The sequence below is a fragment of the Molothrus aeneus genome, chromosome 25 (assembly GCF_037042795.1).
Source record: "Molothrus aeneus isolate 106 chromosome 25, BPBGC_Maene_1.0, whole genome shotgun sequence".
NCBI classification, from domain to species: domain Eukaryota; kingdom Metazoa; phylum Chordata; class Aves; order Passeriformes; family Icteridae; genus Molothrus; species Molothrus aeneus.
In genome coordinates this window covers 4,666,850-4,685,353 of record NC_089670.1, presented here as the reverse complement: position 1 = coordinate 4,685,353, position 18,504 = coordinate 4,666,850, and the positions used below count along the sequence as shown (strand labels likewise).

The 18,504-nt window shown below is 61.3% G+C and overlaps 2 protein-coding genes across 5 annotated transcripts in view; one reads left to right on the top strand and one right to left on the bottom strand.

The window, feature by feature from the left end:
- RNF157 (ring finger protein 157) overlaps window positions 1-5,232 on the bottom strand; it is a 28,599-nt gene extending 23,367 nt beyond the window's left edge. For all 4 annotated transcript variants that reach the window (XM_066565565.1, XM_066565564.1, XM_066565566.1 and 1 more), the window contains exons 1-2: window positions 5,043-5,232; window positions 10-128 (exon numbers count right to left, since the gene is read on the bottom strand). In XM_066565565.1, coding sequence (XP_066421662.1) covers window positions 10-128; window positions 5,043-5,130 — 207 coding nt within the window. In that variant the 5' untranslated portion in view covers window positions 5,131-5,232. The remainder of the gene's footprint in view (window positions 1-9; window positions 129-5,042) is intronic.
- Window positions 5,233-9,583: 4,351 nt separating this feature from the next.
- UBALD2 (UBA like domain containing 2) lies at window positions 9,584-13,742 on the top strand. Its single transcript, XM_066565605.1, has 3 exons — window positions 9,584-9,765; window positions 10,364-10,426; window positions 13,413-13,742. Exons 1-3 carry the CDS (start codon window positions 9,646-9,648, stop codon window positions 13,731-13,733), a joined length of 504 nt encoding a protein of 167 aa, XP_066421702.1. The 5' UTR covers window positions 9,584-9,645; the 3' UTR covers window positions 13,734-13,742.
- The last annotated feature ends 4,762 nt before the right edge of the window (window positions 13,743-18,504 follow it).

Sequence of the window (18,504 nt, the reverse complement as noted above, 5' to 3'; positions counted from 1 at the left end):
GGTACCCACCACCACGGGCCGGTTGCCCAGGAAGTTGAGGTCGCTGTTCTCGCCGAACAGGTACCCCTCGGGGTGCGTGGAGTCGAACTTCTCCCCGCCCATGATGAAGTGGTTGGCGAAGTAACTCCCTGAAACGAGAGCACAGCGAGCGCCTGAGCCGAGGGGAGCGGCACCAAGCCACCGGATCGATGGCTCGGAGGTGACTTTGTCCCCAGGGTCACCTTGCTGGGAGCCTTTCTGGTTGAGCTCATACACTGAGGCTGCCGAGGACCACGGTCCCTGCCTGCCCTCCCCTCCTCCGGCATCCCACCCGCTCCAGCGCCACGCTCCGAGCCGGGATGGGGAGAGGCGCAGGGCTCCAGCCCTCGGGGCTGCTCCATCCCTGGGATTTAACAGCGCCTGCTCCCCTTTCCCAGTCTGGGAAACCCCTGCGAGCCCCAGCACGGCCTGAGCCACCCAAGGTCACCCTGACCTTCAGCCATCCCCGCCCTGGCAGGAGTGGATGGATCCTGGTGAGGAGGGAGAGGAGATGGCCCCTGGGGCAGCAGAGCAGCGCTAATCCTGGCCATAAACAGCAGCTCATGCCCCGAAGGGGGCAGGAGAGGCAGGGACACAGCCTGACCTGCAGAGAGCCCCGGAGGAGCCGGGCTGGCTCCCACATCCTGGGGATGCTGCCGGGAAGGGCAGCCCGGAGCCAGATACAGTCCAGGGCTGCTCCTGCCCTGATGGCACAGACCTCGTGTGCCACCCAGGGCAGTGTGTCCCCAGCCAGACACTGCCCAGGCTGGCTGCAGCTGACACCAGGAGCGTGGGCAGAGCACAACTGACCCGAGTTCTGTCAGTTCTCAGCCTGCAGCCTTCCCTAGGAAGGGCTCACCTGTGCCAGGCAGGATTTTGGGGTCCTGTAGACCCTCCAGGAGGCCAGCACCTGCCCTGCAGAGTGCTCCACGTTGCCCTGGGTTCTTTCTTCCAGAGTTCCTTCTTCCCTCACAGAGCCAAAACATCGGAATGTCCCAGCCCCGAGCTGGGAGCAGCCCCCAGGTCAGGCACTTCTCCACTCCAGGAGAGTTTCCTCCCAGCCCAGCCAAGAGACAACTGGTGCCTGCTCCTTGTCTGTGAGAGCTGGGCTGTGTGGGGAAAGCATGTTGTGGCACAGAAACTGGCCAGGCAGGAGGGCTGGGACTTGAGGTGGCAAAAAAGGGAAAGGGAAAGGTGGACAGGGATGGGGCAGCAGCAAGGGGTGAGCAGAGGCACCAGGAGTCAGTCAGATATGGACAGCGGCCTGCATCCTGGCAGGGATGCCACAGGGGCAGGGTTTAGCTTATAAAAACCCCAAACCCATCAGCACAGATCCATCTGCACCCCCGTGGGGGACACCCCAAAACCAAACATTTGGGGACCACAGATAAAGGAGCTTAAACCTGGGCTGCAGCTCTGCAATCAGCTTCCAACAGAGGCAGGGCCTGTCCAGGGCTGGATCAGGTTTTAATCCTGCACTGAAACCCAAAAGGGAGCCCCAAGCCCAAGGGCAGGAGTAGGGGGGATGTAACTCTGGGCCAGGAGGGAGGAGTGGGGTCACACAGCTCTGCCCCAGCCCCGTGGCACAGCCATGCCTGGATGCAGCCAGCCCCTGAGCAAACGTCGACCATCAATTATTGATGCCTGCTGCTTTCAGGTCCCATTTTCCATCTACATAATTTATAGGCAGCTCGCCTGGAAGGACTCGGCCAGGTGGAAAAAAAAAGCCTCAAGAGCAAAGTGCCTTCAGAGCTGCCTGCAACAGCACAGCCAGGGGAGAACGGGGCCATCCAGAGCTCTTCCTGACACTGACTTGGAGCAAGAGCAGGAGATGGCAAAAAAATTACATTTAAATATGAAGAAAAGCCACCCCAGCAGTGAGGAAAAGCTGGAAAATAGAGCACAGGCTCTCTGATTTGCCCAGCCAGGGTTTAGTGCGTGCTGGGGGCTCCCACAGGATGGGCAGAGCAGGTGAGGACCACGCTGCCATCACCCAGTCTCCCTGCCAGGGGTTGGGAGCATCCCTGGCTGCTGCAGGCTCCCAGCACATCCCCCAGAGGCTACAACTCCCTCTTGAGAGCAGAGGCAGAACCAGCCCTGTGCTCCCTCCCAGGAAGGGTCCTCCTTGCTGTTAAACAAGAGGCTTGAGTGGTGCCAGGCTTTTCCAGGGAAGCACCAGCACAGGAAAGCCCAGGGCATGGGCAGGAGCCTGTCAGTGACTCCCTGGACATGGCTGGGGGGCAGGGAAGCACCTTCCCAGCCACAGCCACCTTATCATGGGCTGACTGTAAATCCAACGCCCACTCCCAGGGAAGGAGAGCCTGTCAAGGACAGCCTCATCTCAGGAAGGGCTGCACACAGCAGCTGCTGGAAAGGAGGAATAAACCCCAATTGCCTCAGGCTCCTGGCAAAAAAAATGTCTGTGTGTCCTGCACATCTGCTGGCACCAGCACACACCTGGCAGCAGCTGTCAGCTCCTTTTCCCCATGAGTGGCAGCGAGGCCACCTTGTCCAGCTGACAGAGAAGGGTGAGGACCCTCGTGTGTGACAGGTCCTGCACTGTGCCCCAGTCACCACTGCCCTGCTGGGCTCTGGTACTGCAGCCTTTGTCTCTCCAAAGCTGCTAAACCAGAAAAGCTCATTCCCAGCTCATCCACACACCCCTGGTGAGGGAAGCACAGGTTTGCACAGCCTGCAGCCAGCCCAGACAGTGGCATGGCTTGGTGCTGGCACAGGGACACCCTGCGGCCACGGGTGCCAGCACAGGGTGCTGGGATGGGCTGGGTAAAGGCTCTGGGTGCTTCTGCCCCTGGGCAGCCCATTATTTAATTCTGTGCTCTAAAGCAGGCAGCCAGAGCCAGCAGCAGCCAGAGCTGAGGACAAACCCTGCCATGGCACTGCTGTGTCAGCCCTCGGCTGCCACGGCTCTGCCACCCCCTGGGCTTGTGCCCCACGACTGGGGGGCACTGCTGCAGGAATCCTTGTGCTCCTGCCCCTGCTCACAGCCCCATGTGCCCCAGGGGAGTTCGGTGCCAGCCTCAGCTGGGGACAGGGGCTGAAAGCTGGGGACTTGCCCCAAAAGCCAGGCCAGTAGCCAGGCAGTGAGCTCCATCTACAGCCCCCACTGGCTCTGCCTCCCAGAGGCAGCCACGGAAGTAAATCTCAGCCTTTGTTTCAAAAATTATGGTTTAACCCCAAAATTATGGTTTAACTAATCCTGTTGACACTGTCTGGAGGGGATGGGACCCCCAGGATGGGGAGATGCTAAACAGGGACCAGACACAGCTGTGCTATTCCCACAGGCTGCACTGGCCATCCTGAGAGAGCCCAACAGCCAAAGCCACATCCACAGAGAGAGGAAAATGCCCCAAGGTCCCTTGAGATTCCCCTCCAGGACCACATTTCCAAGCCAGTGGCTGTTTCCAGGTGGCTTTTGAGGTGAGGGAAGCGCTGCTGCCACAGCAGAATCAGCTCCTCTGCCCGGCACATCCTCCCTCAGCTGCCGGCAGCGCTGGAGGCAAATCCCATCGGATTAAAGGCAAATCAGCCATAATCTCCCAGGGTCACCAGCCTGCCCTTGTCCCTGTGCAGATGGCTGTGTCACTGGGCACGTCCTGCCCTTCTCCCAGGGACCCTGGGCAGCAGCAGGACATCCCCCCCCAGAGCCAGCAGTGGGACCAGGCCAGCTGAGCACAGCCAGGAGCCCCAGGCTCCCCCTGAAAGCTGGAGGTGAGCATCAGCCTGGTGACCTCTGCAGCTGAGATGAGCTTGCAAGTGCTCAGCTGGGTGCACTTGCACCCTCCACCCTTTCGTATCCAGATATTTCAAGATCCCCTTAATAAGACAGGGTCCCAAGGGAAAAACTTGTAATGCACAGAGACACCGACCCTACAAAGAGCAATCCCATGGATGGGCTGGTCCAGCCTCACCTGGCATCAAAGTGACAGAGGCCTTGAAACCACGTAAAAAGGGGAGCTGGGGGAGCCCTGCAGGAGGCCAGGCTGTCAAGGATCAGCCATCTCCAGCCAGCTGTGCAACCTATTTTAGATTAAAATTAAAAAAAAAAAAAAAGGCAAGCACAGCTTTGCAGGACAAGCACAGGGTTTGTGTTGGCTGTAATTCTTGCTAAGGAGGTCTTTAGTTGTAATTAGTGAATAATTTGCCACAGCACTAACGATCTGAGCGTTTACCTTATCCTATTAACTACCAAAATAGTTACCTATTAGTAATATTCAGTGCTGCAAGGATCCTGTGCAGTCTCCTCGCACGCACACACGGTGCTCCGGGGCATCACCCACCGGGGCCGGTATTTTTGCGGCTCTGAAGCGCTGCCCACCCGAGGGCTGGACCCCATCACCCCTCCCTCCCCCTCGGACACCCGCTCAGCCCGGCCCTTGCAGGGAAAAGTGAGGCACGGAGGGGAGGAACGGATTTTCCAAGGTCACGCACAAGGTTTGAGCCAGGGCCGGATTGGGGAGCGGGAGATGAATCACAGCGAGCCTCGAGGAGCGGAGAGGAGCCGGGAAGGCTCCCCAGGGCAGGGGCTGGGGTGCTAGGATGGGGCAGAGCCCTGGGAAGGAGGGATCCCCTCCAATCCCTCCCACCCCAGCCTCCCTCATCCTCCCGGGAATTTAAACCCAGGATTTTCCCGAGCAGCCAGCACCGGAGTAACCGGCTATAAAAAGCAACTCCGGCGCCCGGTGCCGCAGACCACGGCTACAGAAATAATCATGACAATAATGTCATTAAGTCGCGTCAACTCAGCCAAGTTTGGGAAGCGGGGTGTACGGGCAGAGGGGCTCCTGGAGAGGGGGGACCCCCATCCCTCCGCGCCGAACTCACGCAGGGTGCCCGCACCAGACCCAGATTTTCAGGGTGCCCCCCCCCCCGTGCGTCAGGGTTTGTTTTGGGGTGCGCAGGGTCACCCCGCCCGGAGCAAGGTCGTGCCCGGTGCCTGCCCGACTCGCTCCCCTCTTTCCCTCCCCACCGGCGGCACCGGGACCCGAGACACCCCGGGGGCTCACCGGATTTCGGGGGGTATCTGTAGACGGAATTAGCGGGGATATCCACTTCCTCCACCCCTGCGTTCTGCCGGCTGGTCAGAGCCCCCATGGCCGGGCCGGGCTCAGCGGCCGGGGGGCGCCGGGGACTCCTCCCGCCCGGGACCGGGACGGGGGCCGGGAGCGGGGCTGGCGGCGGCCCCCGCCCGCAGCATCCTCCGCTCGCTCCGCTCTGCGCCGCGCCCGGCGCCGCCTCCGCGGCACCGCGGGGCTGCGACACTCGGGGCGGGGCCGCCATCGGCCGGCACGCCCCGGCCCGCCCGGCCCGGCCCGGCTCGGCGGCGAGCTGAGGGGACGCGATGCCGCCGGGATCGCCGTGCCGAGTGTCCCCCGCCCACCCAGCGGCGTCCCCGTCAGGTGCCACTTACCTGTGCCCCCGCGGTGGCACACGCGTGCCCACAGTGCCACCCGCCTGCCATCCCCCGTGTCACGCAGTCGCCTCCAGTAGCGCTCAGTGGCCTCCTCGCCATCATCCGGCACCCTCAGGCACCCCGCAGTGACTTCTGTCCACCACGGCCCACCCTCCTCCCATCCTCGCCCCCAGCCCCCCAGCTGGGTGGCACCGAGCAGCAACCCCAGCTCAGGGACCCCCGGGGCAAACTGGCCATGGTCCCCTGGCCCTGTACCCCCTTGCTGCCGGCGTGTCCCCTGGGAGGAGGAGAAATCCCCGCTTTTCCCGACAGGGAAGGATTTTGTGCAGTTGTTGGCACAGGGACTGATCCCCTCCAGCAGCGTTTTAGGGGCTCACAGCCCTGGGGGGGGGGCGGGTTAGAGCCCCCCCAGGGCACATCTCCATCCCCATCCTGCCCTCCCAGCTCCGCTCCACACCCGGAGCACTTCTGGAAGCACGGAGCTGCCTGTCCGCTCCAGTGCACCCCGACAGATTCCCCTGTTCCCCCAGAGTTAAATTACTGGGAAGCACTGGCCACCCCCTCATTTCCCACTTAGAGCCAGAGAGGAAGGATGGACCCTCTGACCGCTCACTTAAACCCGCCGGTGATTAATTAGTCCGGCAGCGCCAGTTAGTGGAGCATCACATGATTTTGATTTGAGTTGATAACACGAGTGCTATAAATATCCATCGGGAGATGTGCAGGGAGGCGGATCAGCTGCCCTGATGGCCTCGGCTGCTCAGTGGTGACGAGCAAGGGCCGTCCCTGGGGCTCCCCCCTTTATCCCTTCCCTGCAGAGGGACACATGGACCCCCCTCCCAGCTGCTTCCTACCCACACAGCCCCAGAGGCAGCTGAGAAAGGCCAAATCACAGAACAGCCTGGGGTGGCTTTGTACCCTGTTTGTCAGCCTGTCACTGTCACACCGGGACCCACATTCCCAGCAGTGACACCATGGCCGTGCTGCTGGATGTCACACCTGGGCTGGGTGCCAGCGGGAGCACCGGCTGAAGAAGAGGATTTTAAGACTCCATGGTCTTAAAGGTCTTTTCCGACCCAAATGGCTCTCAGAGGAACTGAGGGCAGCATCCACACCTGGAGCCTGCTCCAGCTCTGGGTGCTGGCGCCCAGCTGGGAGCCCCAAGACCCCAGGAACAGATCCCTGCTCACCCCAACACACATTTTTGGGGATCCTGCTCTACCCATGGATAATTTAAAGCTCTAGCACAGCTCAGCATTGCTGAGCTGCCAGCCCCACTCCCCTGTCTTGCTCCAGCCAGCGCCGACAGCGGGAAACTGGGAGAGGGAGCCAGCACATTTCATTAGCGGCACCGAGCACACTGCCGGGCTTTAGTGCAGATAATAATTCAAAGTTCTCCCCGTGCAGATCCATAACCCGACACTCGTTACACGCAGAGCTGCTGCCTGCATGCACGGCTCGTGTTTTTTTTTCCCAGATTACTGCAGCAGAGGATTTTGTAGGACAGTGCCGCAGTGGAGCGCGGGAGCGTGGCAGGAGCCGGGATACGGCAGCTTCGAGGGCAGGGTCCCTCCCAGTTCTGCCCGGCTGCACCTCCCAGCACACGTAAAGCCAGGAGAAACCCCAGCAGGGCTGGCCCGGAGGTGGAACCCAGAGAAAATGCAACGTTTGAACCCAAAATGCACGTGCTGCTGAGCTGTGGGATGTGTGTGTGACACAGAGAGGGTCCTGCCTCCTTGTGCTGAGAGGGAAACTGAGTCACGGTAGAGCACAGCAGCTGCACAGGGTGTGCAGCCCACCCACAGCAGAAAAGGTTTGTCTTTACAGCCAGTCCACTCCCAGTTGCCCCAGCAGGAGCTGGGGAAGCAGCAGCTCCTCTCCTCCTGGGCTGGCTCTGCTCTGTGCAGTGGGGAGGGGGTGACTCTTCCTTGGTGCCTGCCCAGGGCTCCACAGCTCCTGCCTGGGGAGGTGCTGGGGGCTCCCCGGTCTGCAGGGGTGACCCTCAGGGTCCCAGGGCAGCACATCTGGAAGAGCATCTCAGCATGGAGAGGTGACAGTGAATCCTACCCCAAAAAGGAGTCATTTTGAAGAACTCAGTCCTGTTGATTTCTCCAAGCGTCACCAGCACTACTCTGTCACAGCTTTGGCTGCCAAGGGCCCATGAGCTGCATTCCCAGGGGTTTCCCAGGCAGGCCCTACCCCAGGCCAGCTGCTCCCAGCCGTGCTGTGCCCATGGGTGGCTTTGGCAAGCAGGAGGTTCTGAGAGCTCACCAGGGCTGCCTGCAGAGCCAGGTGGGTCTGGGATCCCTGCATCTGCAATTGCTCCTCTTGCACCTCCACCTGCCTCCAGGATGGTTTTGCTCCAAGAAGACAAAGCTACCAAAATCTTACTGGGCAAGCAGGACCCTCCACACCCATCGCTGAACCCCAGTGGAGGGAACCCCCTGAATATCCCAGGAGGATTTCAGCCTGGGCATTGCTGGACTTCACTTTCATGGGACCAGCAGGACTCTGCAGAAGCCCCCCAGAGGCTCTCACTGCTGGGGGCAACCAGCTGCAGATGCAGCTTGGAGTTTCCACTGCTCTGCCTCCTCATTCCCTCTCCCCTGGCCAGCTGCTCACCACCACCATATCCAAACCTCCAGTGGCTCATCCCAGATCAACTTATTTTCACACCATGCATTTGCAAAGTCCTTTCTTTATTTGTTTGGGGTTTATATGACAATTTTCCTTTTTTAATCAAAACACTTCAAGGCACAAATTGCTCAAGTCCCACTCAGATCACCCAAACCTGGTATGGGGAGAGCACACAAGGGGAGAGCTCATCCTTGCAGGCTGAGGCTGGAGCTCAGAGCCATCAGGATTTTAACCTTTAACAAAAAATCCCAATCCCCCTGTTCCCCCAAAGTGGGAGCTGCCCTGAGCCCCACAGCCTTTACATGGGAGGGGCATGGGGATGAAGAGGATGGGTCCCTGCCCCTGGCATCAGGTTAAGGTCCCATGGCCAGGGGAAACTGCTCCCAGAGGGGAGAGCCAAGGCAGGGGGTTAAGGGGGGATCCCCGGAGGGGGCAACAGGGTCCCCAGGAAGGAGGAGACAAGTGCTAGGAGAGCTTTGCTGAAGGAAGAGAGGAGCCCTGCTAAGGGAACGAGGGGTGAGCCTGGCTGGGGGAGCAAAGGCAGGGGGTTAAGGTGCAGCCCCTGCAGGAGTGGCCCTCCTAACAGGGCTATCCAGGGACGGGTGGAACCCCTCCCCCGCTGTGACCCCCCAACAGTGAACCCCCTCTGCATGGCCCCTCTCAATGAACCTCCCAAATGGAACCGCCATCAATAACCCCTAAACAGCTCCTCCCAATGAACTGACCCTCCTCAATAACCCCTAAACAGCTCCTCCCAAAGAACTGACCCTCCTCAATAACCCCTAAACAGCTCCTCCCAAAGAACTGACCCTCCTCAATAACCCCTAAACAGCTCCTCCCAATGAACTGACCCTCCTCAATAACCCCTAAACAGCTCCTCCCAAAGAACTGACCCTCCTCAATAACCCCTAAACAGCTCCTCCCAAAGAACTGACCCTCCTCAATAACCCCCCAAACATCTCCCCTCAATGAACAACCCCCAAACTGAGCCCCCTCAATAACCCCCTAAGAGCTCCCCTCAATGAACTCCCCCCAAACTGAGCCCCCCAAAACGAACCCCCTAAGCAGCTCCTCCCAATGAACTGACCCCCCCAATAACCCCTAAGCAGCTCCTCTCAATGAATGCCCCCCAAACTGAGCCCCCCTCTATAAGCCCCAAACACCTCCCCTCAATGAGCGCCCCCAACCCGAGCCCCTCCTCAATGAACGTCCTCAATGAACGTGACGTCACCAACGCCTCACGATAAAACCCCCGCACAGCCAATCAGCGCCCGTTCTCGCTTTCTCCCTCCCGCCTGGTCCCGCCTGCGCCATCCCCGGCCAATCGCGGCGCCGCCTGCAGCCAAAACACAGGCGGTGGCCAATGGGGAGGCGCCGGGGCAGCTGGAAGGTTCGAAGCCGGTGGTGGGCGGGGCGCGGGGCGAGGCGGCGGCCAATCGCGGCGCGGGGGCGGGGCCGGCGGCGCCCCCCCCCCGGTCCCCCCGGTGGAGCGCGGCGGGCGCGGCGGGCGCGGGGCGCTCCGGGCGGTGCGGGCCGGGCCGGGCCGGGGCCGCCCCGCCATGTCCGTCAACATGGAGGAGCTGCGGCACCAGGTGATGATCAACCAGTTCGTGCTGGCAGCGGGCTGCGCCGCCGACCAGGCCAAGCAGCTGCTGCAGGCGGCACACTGGCAGTTTGAGGTACGGGCCGGGCCGCCGGCGGTACGGATCGGGATAACCCACGCGAGAACCGGGACGCCCCAGGTCCCGATCCGCCGCCCGCCTGGCCGCAGAGCCGCGGGGCGGAAGGCGGTGGGGGTGGCTTCAGGCCTGTGCGGCCCCGGCCCCCCGACACGCGTGGCCTGTTCTGGGGGGGGTCCTGCCCGCCCCCCCGGCACCCATGGCGGGGCGGGGGGCGCCTCGGCCCCGGGCTCCGCCGGGTCTATTTATACCCGGGCCGAAACCCGAGCTGCGGCCCAGCGGGCCGGCCCCTCCCTCGCGCTCCGGGCTGGGGATGGGGGCGCCGCGGGGACGGAGGCGGGGGTGTAAACACGGGGTTTGGGGTGTAAACACGGATTCTGGGGTGTCCCCTGGCCTGGGGAGCCCCCGAGCGAGCAGGGGACACGGTCTCCGGTGGGGCGGGTGAAGGGCAGCCCCTCGGCCTGGCGGGGTTGGGCACCCCCGGGGCGGTCCCGGGCGGTGGGAGCGGGCGGGGGGCTGCGGGGCGAGCTTTGGGGGGCCCGTGTTGTCCCTCCCCCTTTGTCTCGGGTGGGCTGGAGCTGACAGCTTGTCCCCACAGACAGCCCTCAGCGCCTTCTTCCAGGAGACCAACATTCCCAGCAGCCACCACCCCCCCCAGATGGTAAGTGGGACCCCTCCCTCACCCCTGCACCCCCATCCCCTCCCCAACGCCCCCAGCCCCCAAAACACCTTTAGACCCTTCCCAGCACCAACCAGCCCCCCATACCCCCCCACCCCTACCAGCACCACCCTCCCCACGCCCCCCCAGAGGAGCCCCCCATGCCGAGGCCCCCGAGGGGATGCAGCCCCCAGCCCCGGAGCTGTCAGCTCCTGCCAGCCATATTGCTGGGCGCCCGCAGGAACACGCAGCCGGAGAATGTAAACACGAGCTAAAATGTCTGCCAGGAAATAGTTTGTCTCGGCGAGCATCGCGCTGCAACTTGGGCTCCCCGGGCACGTCTGGACCCCCCTTTCCCCCCACGCCGCTTGACCTTGGCCGAGGGCACATCCCCTTGGCCGGAGGGAGGAAGTTGTTCCCCTCCGGGTGTTTTGTTTTGTGTCTCTCGGGGGGTTTTCTTTCTTGTTTTCCCTCTCCCCCCCACCCCCCCCCCCCGCCATCCTCCAGTGTTGAGGGAACTGAGCGGTGCCGCGGGTCGGGGTTAAGGCGAATTTTCCCCCTTTTCTCGTTCCATCGTTCCCCCATCTCGTTCCATGCCAGCCGGCCCGGCATTGCCGGCAGCCAGCGCTCGGTTTCCCTCGGAGAAAGTCGCTTTGTCAGCCAGGTCCCAGTAAAAGCCCTTTTATTGCAGTTCCTCCCCAGCCCGCACGTTTCCGTGCTGCCCCGGGCACCTTGCGGGGTCTCCCGGTGGAAAAGCCGCGGTCCCGGAGGGAGAGGGGCCAGGGGAGCAGATCCAGGCCCTGCTGTTCTCACCCCAAAGCCTCATCGGGGCAGTCCCTGCAAAGCAGGGCTGGTGAGCCCCATCCCCACACAGGGACCCCCCCCACCCAAAACAGGCACCCATTCCCCCCAGAACGGAGCCACTCGGCTCTCCCCCTCCCCAGCAATGTTTTCATAACACCGTGTGCTCCACATGGTGTCAAAATACCTTTTACCTTCTCTCCAGACCCTCCTGTTTTGGGGAATTTATTTGGTGTTTCCCTCCCCCTCCCCAGCACCCTGATTTGTGCAGTTTGAAATGCCCCACATGGCTCAAGGCAGCCGTGAGATGAGGACTTTGGTGCTGGCAGTTTCTATTTCTTTTTCAAGCGTCAGGGAACAAAGCTGTGAGTGTGGCTGTGGTTTGATGGGCAGGGGTTTGTCCCCATCATCCCCACCCCGAGCGGGGCTCCCCACACTCCCCAAGCCCCCACAGATTCCAGGCTGTGGGGCCAGGACTTGTCAGAGCTGTTTGGGGTGTCAGTGACCGACCCTCTGACAGCTCTCGTCAAGATGTGTTGGAGGAGGAAGGCAATAATTACATGGAAATTCTTATTTTTTAATTAATATTTCAAATTAATCTGGCAAACATCACCCCAGAAGCTCAGAGCTGTGTCCAGCATCATGCTAGGGCTGGCTGTTGTGGTGGTGGAGTTTTTCCAAAACAGAGCAAATTTAAGGTTTTGGGGGTTTGTTGATTTGTTGGGGCTTTTTTTCCAACAAATATCTTTTCAAATACTGCCACATGTATAGGCTAATTAAAAAGCAAAGGCTGGGTTAGCACCCCTTGAAGCTGAGCTCTGAAATGAGTTCTGTGGAGGAATATCCCCAGTTAACTATGAACCTGTTCAGTGCCAGCCAGGCTGTGACTGCATTTTTGGGGTGCCCCAGCTCCACAGGCTGATGAAAGCCAGCTGCTGCTTCCCTCAGGCTGGAATTGCTCCCCAACTTCGGTGATCTGGGCCCCCCAGCAAGGGTCTGCTCCTCTGATCCCAGCATCGCTCAGGGTGCCTGGGATGGGGATGAGGAGGAATCTCTAAGAGGGATTTAGGTGTTGGCCTGCGCTGGGGAGCAGCAGGGGCTGCTGAGCACCAGCCAGGGGCAAATCCTGGGATAAGCCCCAGGAAGGGGGAGATGAAGCAGCTATTCCCCACCAGAAACATCTCAGTCCCCCATTGCTAATGCAGCAGACACTAACCAAGCCCCTTAACTGTGCTTGAAGTCCCCACAAACATCTGTCAGGAGCTGTGGCTCCAGGAGGGCAGCGGAGATTTGGGATGGATGTAACCAGAGGGGTGAAGTCTCCCTGTGCATGGACCCGTGCCCAGAGGCCCTTCCCTGTGTGTGCAGCCTGATGGGAGTTTGATTCACACCCCTGTCCCCCTTTTAGCCCCTCCCCAGTGCTCAGTTCAGCCCGTTCTCTGCTGGTTTGGGGTCCCTGTGCCAGCCCCTGAGCAGGGCTGGGTCCTCCCTGGTGGATTTTTCCTCTGCTGGAAAAAGGGACGGATCCATCACTGTCGGGGTGCTAAATTTAGCTGGGTACCAAGAAGGCAGGGCCTGTACCAGGAACTGGGGGGGCCCTGCTTGCCTTTTGCTCTCTGCCGTAATGGGGTGTGAAGGGGAGCGGGGTGAGGAACCTGGGGGAAAGGGGGTCCTGTGGGGTCAGGTGGGACCCCAGCACCCTCCCTACCCTCCGTACTGGACCCCTTTGTGCCAGCCCTGTTTGTGCTGCTCCCCAAACCCTCCTCATCTGGGGTGGTCCAAATGTCCTTCCCAGACTGGCTGGAGCCTCTCCCCAGGCACCCCACATCTTTGGGGAACCATGCAGACCCCTGGGTGTGGATGTGAAAGGGGGTCCTGTGGGGCCAGGTGGCACCCCAGCACCCTCCCTACCCTCCATACTGTGCCAGCCCTGTTTGTGCTGCTCCCCAAACCCACCTCATCCGTGGGCTTTGAGCATCTGGGATGGTCCAAATGTCCTTCCTAGACTGGCTGGAGCCTCTCCCCAGGCACCCAACACCACGCAGACCCCTGGGTGTGGATGTGGAGGGGCGCCAGGTGCGGGATACAGGCAGGATCCCCAGCCATGGGTCTGGCTGTCATGGGTGGGTTGGGACCCCCAAAAACCCCTGTGGGTGAGCTGACAGCCCCGTTGTCCTGTGCCCTGCAGATGTGCACCCCCAGCAACACGCCGGCCACGCCGCCCAACTTCCCGGACGCGCTGGCCATGTTCTCCAAGCTGCGCACCTCGGAGAGCCTGCAGAGCAGCAACAGCCCCATCACCTCCATGGCCTGCTCCCCCCCGGGCAGCTTCAGCCCCTTCTGGGCCTCCTCGCCCCCCAGCCACCAGCCCTCCTGGCTGCCCCCGTCCTCGCCCACCGCCCACGGCCTCCACCACCACCTGCACCACCCGCAGCCCTCCTGGCCGCCCACCCCCCCGGCCCCTGCCCCCCCACAGAAAGCCGTGGCCACCATGGATGGGCAGAGATAAGGCTGGGGCTGCCGGGGGGCTGGGGGGGTCGGGGGGGCCGGGCCGGGGCGTTGGGGGCAGGGGCTCGCCGAGAAACGCACTGGAATAATTTTCTAGGTTTTATTATTATTTTTAGGGGGGGGAGCACATGCTGCCAGGGGGGGCACTGACCTGTGAGAGCCTCTGGCTGCTCTCTACTCCCCTCCCCTTTTTTTAAAAAAAATATATAACTATAATATATAAATATATCTAATGTATATAGATCCAGAGAGAAGGAGCAGCAGCGTGGAGGCAGCTGCTGGGTGTCTGGGGGTTTTCTCTGTGGCTCTATCCCCCCCAGCATCTCTACATCAGGGCAGGAGAGGGAAAGGGAGGATGGGAATAACAAAAACAAATGGATGGAGGTGGCTGTTGGCACCCTAGATCGTAGCCACACGGACATGTGTGACATGGAGCCATGGACTCCCTCCCCAGCTCTGGCTTCCCTGGGCACTTGTTGCAGTGCCCAGAGCAACAGCAGCTCTCTGGCTCTCGAAATTCAGCCCGGCTTCTTGCACAGACCCCCCCTGGACCTGCCCCCAACCCCATCCTCGCTCCCTCAGCACCCCCAGGGCCTGGGGGTTTATCAAAGTGATGTCCCCCTGTCCCTGTGACCGCCCTACGTGGTGCTTCCCCAGGCAGGGGGGAGCTGGGGGTTTTTTAGTTTTCAAATCAATGTTGCTTAAAAAAAAACAGACAGAAAAACAAACCAAAAAAAAAAAAAAGATAAAAAAGACCCAGCAAAAAACAGGTTGAAGGTTTTTTATTAATTTAAAAAATAATAAAAATTAAAAAAAAAAAAATCACTTTTTTAACACCAGCTGTCCCTGCCTTTTCTCTGTGCTGGCAGGGTGTCCCTGGCAGGGCATGCTGTCCCCAAAGGGGGGGATCAGGGGGAAGGGGAGACCCAGGGCCGTGGGGGTGCTGTGCCAGCACAGTGAGGAGCCCCCATGTGCCAGGGGGTGCAGCTGCCACCCCTGTCTGTCCCCTCACAAAATCCCATAGCTTGCAAAAGCCCCCCAGCAACCTGGGCCCCCCAACCCCATCACCCAGCCAGGGATGAGCCCCCCCAGGCCTCAGCACTGTGGGGACACTTGGGGAGGGGATCTGAGTGTCCTCTGAGTGTCCCCCTCTGCAGAAGGGTCACCAGGCCCGTGGCCACTGCATTCACACACCAAACAGGTGGGGTAAAACCCCAAAAATGGGAGCACAGCGGCTCTGGAAATGTCAGGAATGACAGGGAGGCTCAAGGCACAGCCCAAAGCTTTCTGCAGGGATGGGGAGGTGCCCAGGATGGCACAAACTCCAAGGAGAAAAGGCAAAAAAATCCATCTGGGGCTCCTTACCTGCTCCAAAGATCACCCAGGGCTGGGGGTGTGTTCAGGGGGTGCAGGGGGGTGGGGGTGTTCACAGGGTGCACCTGGATCCTGGGGCAGCAAAAGGGGCAGGAGGATGATGAGCACCAAAGAGCAGACCCCAGCTGGGCCATGTCCTGCAAATGCAATCGGTCCCAAAGGTGTTTTCAGGCCCCCCAAGCCCAGCCAGGAGTGCAGGATGGTTTTGTTGGCTCTGCTGTGGTGCCCAGGGGTTTGCTCAGAGTGTTCCCAGTTTTCCTACAGGAGGTGGCACTGGGGAGATCCCAGATCCAGCTGTGTCCACCTCAGTACCCCCAGAGCAGGTTTTGAGCACCTGGTTTTCCCCTGAAAAGCCAAACCCAGCAGGGAAAACAAACAGCAGGGAGCTGACAGGGATGGAGGCTGTCCCTGTGGGGGGAAAGGTTTGGGGACATCCACCAGGAGGGCAGGGCAGCCCCCGGGGCGATGCCCCCCATAAGCTCTGGGTTCCCCCGAGGTTCCAGTGGGGTTCCCCTCGGAGTTTCTCACCCTCCCACTCACCCCAGAGGTGCCACCGCCTTTGTGTCCCCCAGGAAGTGTCACTGCCTGTGTGTGGAGGGGACATCCCCACCCCCTGTGCACGCAGCCGTGTGTCCCCAGCTGTGACACCCCTCGGTGCCCCCGGGGGCTCCAGGGTCGGGGTTTCCCTGCCCGGTATCTCAGCACACACCGGGCAGGATGGCACAGGGGGCTGGGAGAAGCAGCCCCAAGCCTTGGGGTGGCACCAGAGGAAGGAGGGGACGTGTCCCTCTGCTGCTGGTTGGAGGTGGGAGCAGAGGGGTTTGTGCCTTGGGTCAGTGGCAGCGCTGTGAGGGAGGAGGCGCGGCAGAGGGGGTTTCTTCACTCGGAGGAGAGGAAGGCAGCTCAGCCATGCTCGTCCCAGCGGCTTGGGCTGGGATTTGCTTTTGGCATCAAACTGTTCTGCTGCTGCCCTTCCCGCTGAGGTCCCCATTTCCCCCTTCTCCAGCAGCAAATGAGCTCCTCCTCCTCCTCCTGCTGCTGTCCCCCTTTTGGGGGTCCCCTGACAGGGCACAAGTGGGGCCCAAGTCGGGCCAGGGTTTGCACGACACCCAGGGGGCTGACACAGAGCCTGGGTTTCACAGGACAGAGGATGCTGCAGGACAGAGGATGCTGCCAACCCCTCCTTGTGCACGAGGGGCAGATCCTGCTGCACTCGGGAGGCACAGGCTGTTGGTTACCCTTTATTTCTGCAGGCTGGCGTTGCTTGCTCATTCCGGGAGAATCCGGCCCCGGTACACGACTCCATCCTTGCCCATCAGTTCGTACGTGCCGGGCTGGGAAGGAGGGGATGGGCTGGCTCTGCCACACTGGGCTGCATTCAGTATCCCCAAGCCAGTCTCCCCACCCAGCTCCTCCCGGGGAAACTGAGGCACAGATGCTCCCCCAGGCGCTCAGCATCACTCTCCCAGCCTCGGTGTCCCGTGTGTGTCCCCTCCTTCCCCATCCCTACCAGGTTGGGGTCCGGAAGGAGGGGCTCCATGCGCTGCACGGGGCTGACGCTGGTGTGTTTGCCCCCGGAGTACATCGGTGATCGGCGGGAATAGCCCTCGGCTGCCTCGTCCCTGTGGGACAGGGCACAGGGGCCTCAGTGCCCGGCGCCCTGGCACCCTGTGCTTCAACCTGCCGTGCCAGGGAGGGGTGCAGGGGGTGCTCCCCCTCCTCCAGCTGCTCCAGCTGGTGCCTGGGGCCGTTCCTCCACAGGTGAAGGACCTTGCACTTGCCTTTGTTGAACTTTGAAATGTTCCTCCCCAGCCAGTTGAGCCCTGCCCACCCAGCCGTGCAGGGTCTGCCCTTTCCCCACAGCCCCAAGAGCTGCCCATGGCGTGACAGGTCCTGGAGCCCTTTGCAGGGGACACCAGGAGGCAGGAGCAGGGCCTGTCCCAGCTCCAGGGCTTGGTTTTGGGAACTCCTTTCACAGGAGGCACCAAGCCCCCACCAAGCCTGAGCTGAGGCTGACACCAGGCACAACTCATCCCATGTGGCTTCAGGGCCTGACAGGACAGCACAGGGGGCTGCAAAACCCCTCTGACCTGGGGCAAGCCCAGCTGGGCCTCTGCAGCTCCTCTCTGCTTGGGCACCTCCAGCCCCTTCCACCCACCCAGGGAAGGGCTCTGCTTGCTGGGCCAGGGCTCCCCAGGGGCCAGGGGAGGGTCCCCATGTCCCTACCTCTGCTCCTGCCTGCGGAGGCGGGGCAGGCGCATGGAGAGCCCGGGGGATGCCGGCGGCGTGGACGGGAGGAACCCAGAGCGTCTGGGAGGGTGACAGGGGACACAGGTGGGTGACAGGGGCCACACGAGCCAGCCCTGACACTGCAGGGCACGGTCAGCACCCATCTGCCCCTGTCCCAGCCCCGATGCACCGGTGCTGGTGCCACTCACTGTGCAGACATCTTCACCAGCGGGTCACAAGGTGCGTACTCGGAAGAGGGAACCCTCAGGAGCATCCTGGAGCAGGGAGAGAAGGGCTGGGCCAGGCACTGCAGGGAGTTCCAGCATTTTCAGGGGAATCATGGGGTGCTGAGCCTGAATTCTCCACCACCACCACAGCACAGTCCAACCCACTGGCTGGTTGCAAAATAAAGAGGGTGTGAAGGGGGAAATGGGCGATTTGTGGAGTCCCACCTGGGACAAAGCTCCAGCTCATATTGGACAATGGTGAATCCATAGAGGGAAGCTCCCAAAACCCACTGCTATGGGAATGGCTCCCAGGGGCAACGCAGTCCCATGGAACTGGGGCAGGTGGCAAGGTCAAAGGAGGGGCTTCCTGTACCCCCTGTGGGGGTGGGATGCTCCCAGCCTGGGACACGCTCACCTCAGTCCCACTGGTGCCTCCAAAACAGGGTGGCTGCTCATGGCTGCCCAGGCCCCACAGGGATGGATGGGAGGTGGAGGGCTCAGACTCCCACAGCTGCCATCCCAACCAGCCCTCACACCCTTGTCCTCTCTTGGTCAGCATCCAGAACCCCCCGTGCCCTGCCAGGAGGGCGGGTCATAACCTGGCTCTGGCACTGCGTGTCCCAGCCCTGCCAGGGGACAAGCCACTGTCCCCCACACTTGTCACTAAAGCCTTTGCACCTACAGGCCAGCTTCAGCTGGGTATGCCTCCATCCTGATGCCGCCTTCTCCACGAGCCTCCTTGGGTGTTGGGAGCCTACTGCCAGTGGGAGGAAACCCTCATCAGCATCCCCATGGTTCCATCAGTGGATAAATGAATCCCACACCAGGGACCATATGGGCCCAGCCAGAGGGAACAGGGCCAGAGCTGTCCCCAAAGCCATTTTTGTCCCTGTGGCACTCGCCTGCTGGTCCCAGCCACGCTCTCAGCTGGCACCCAGAGGT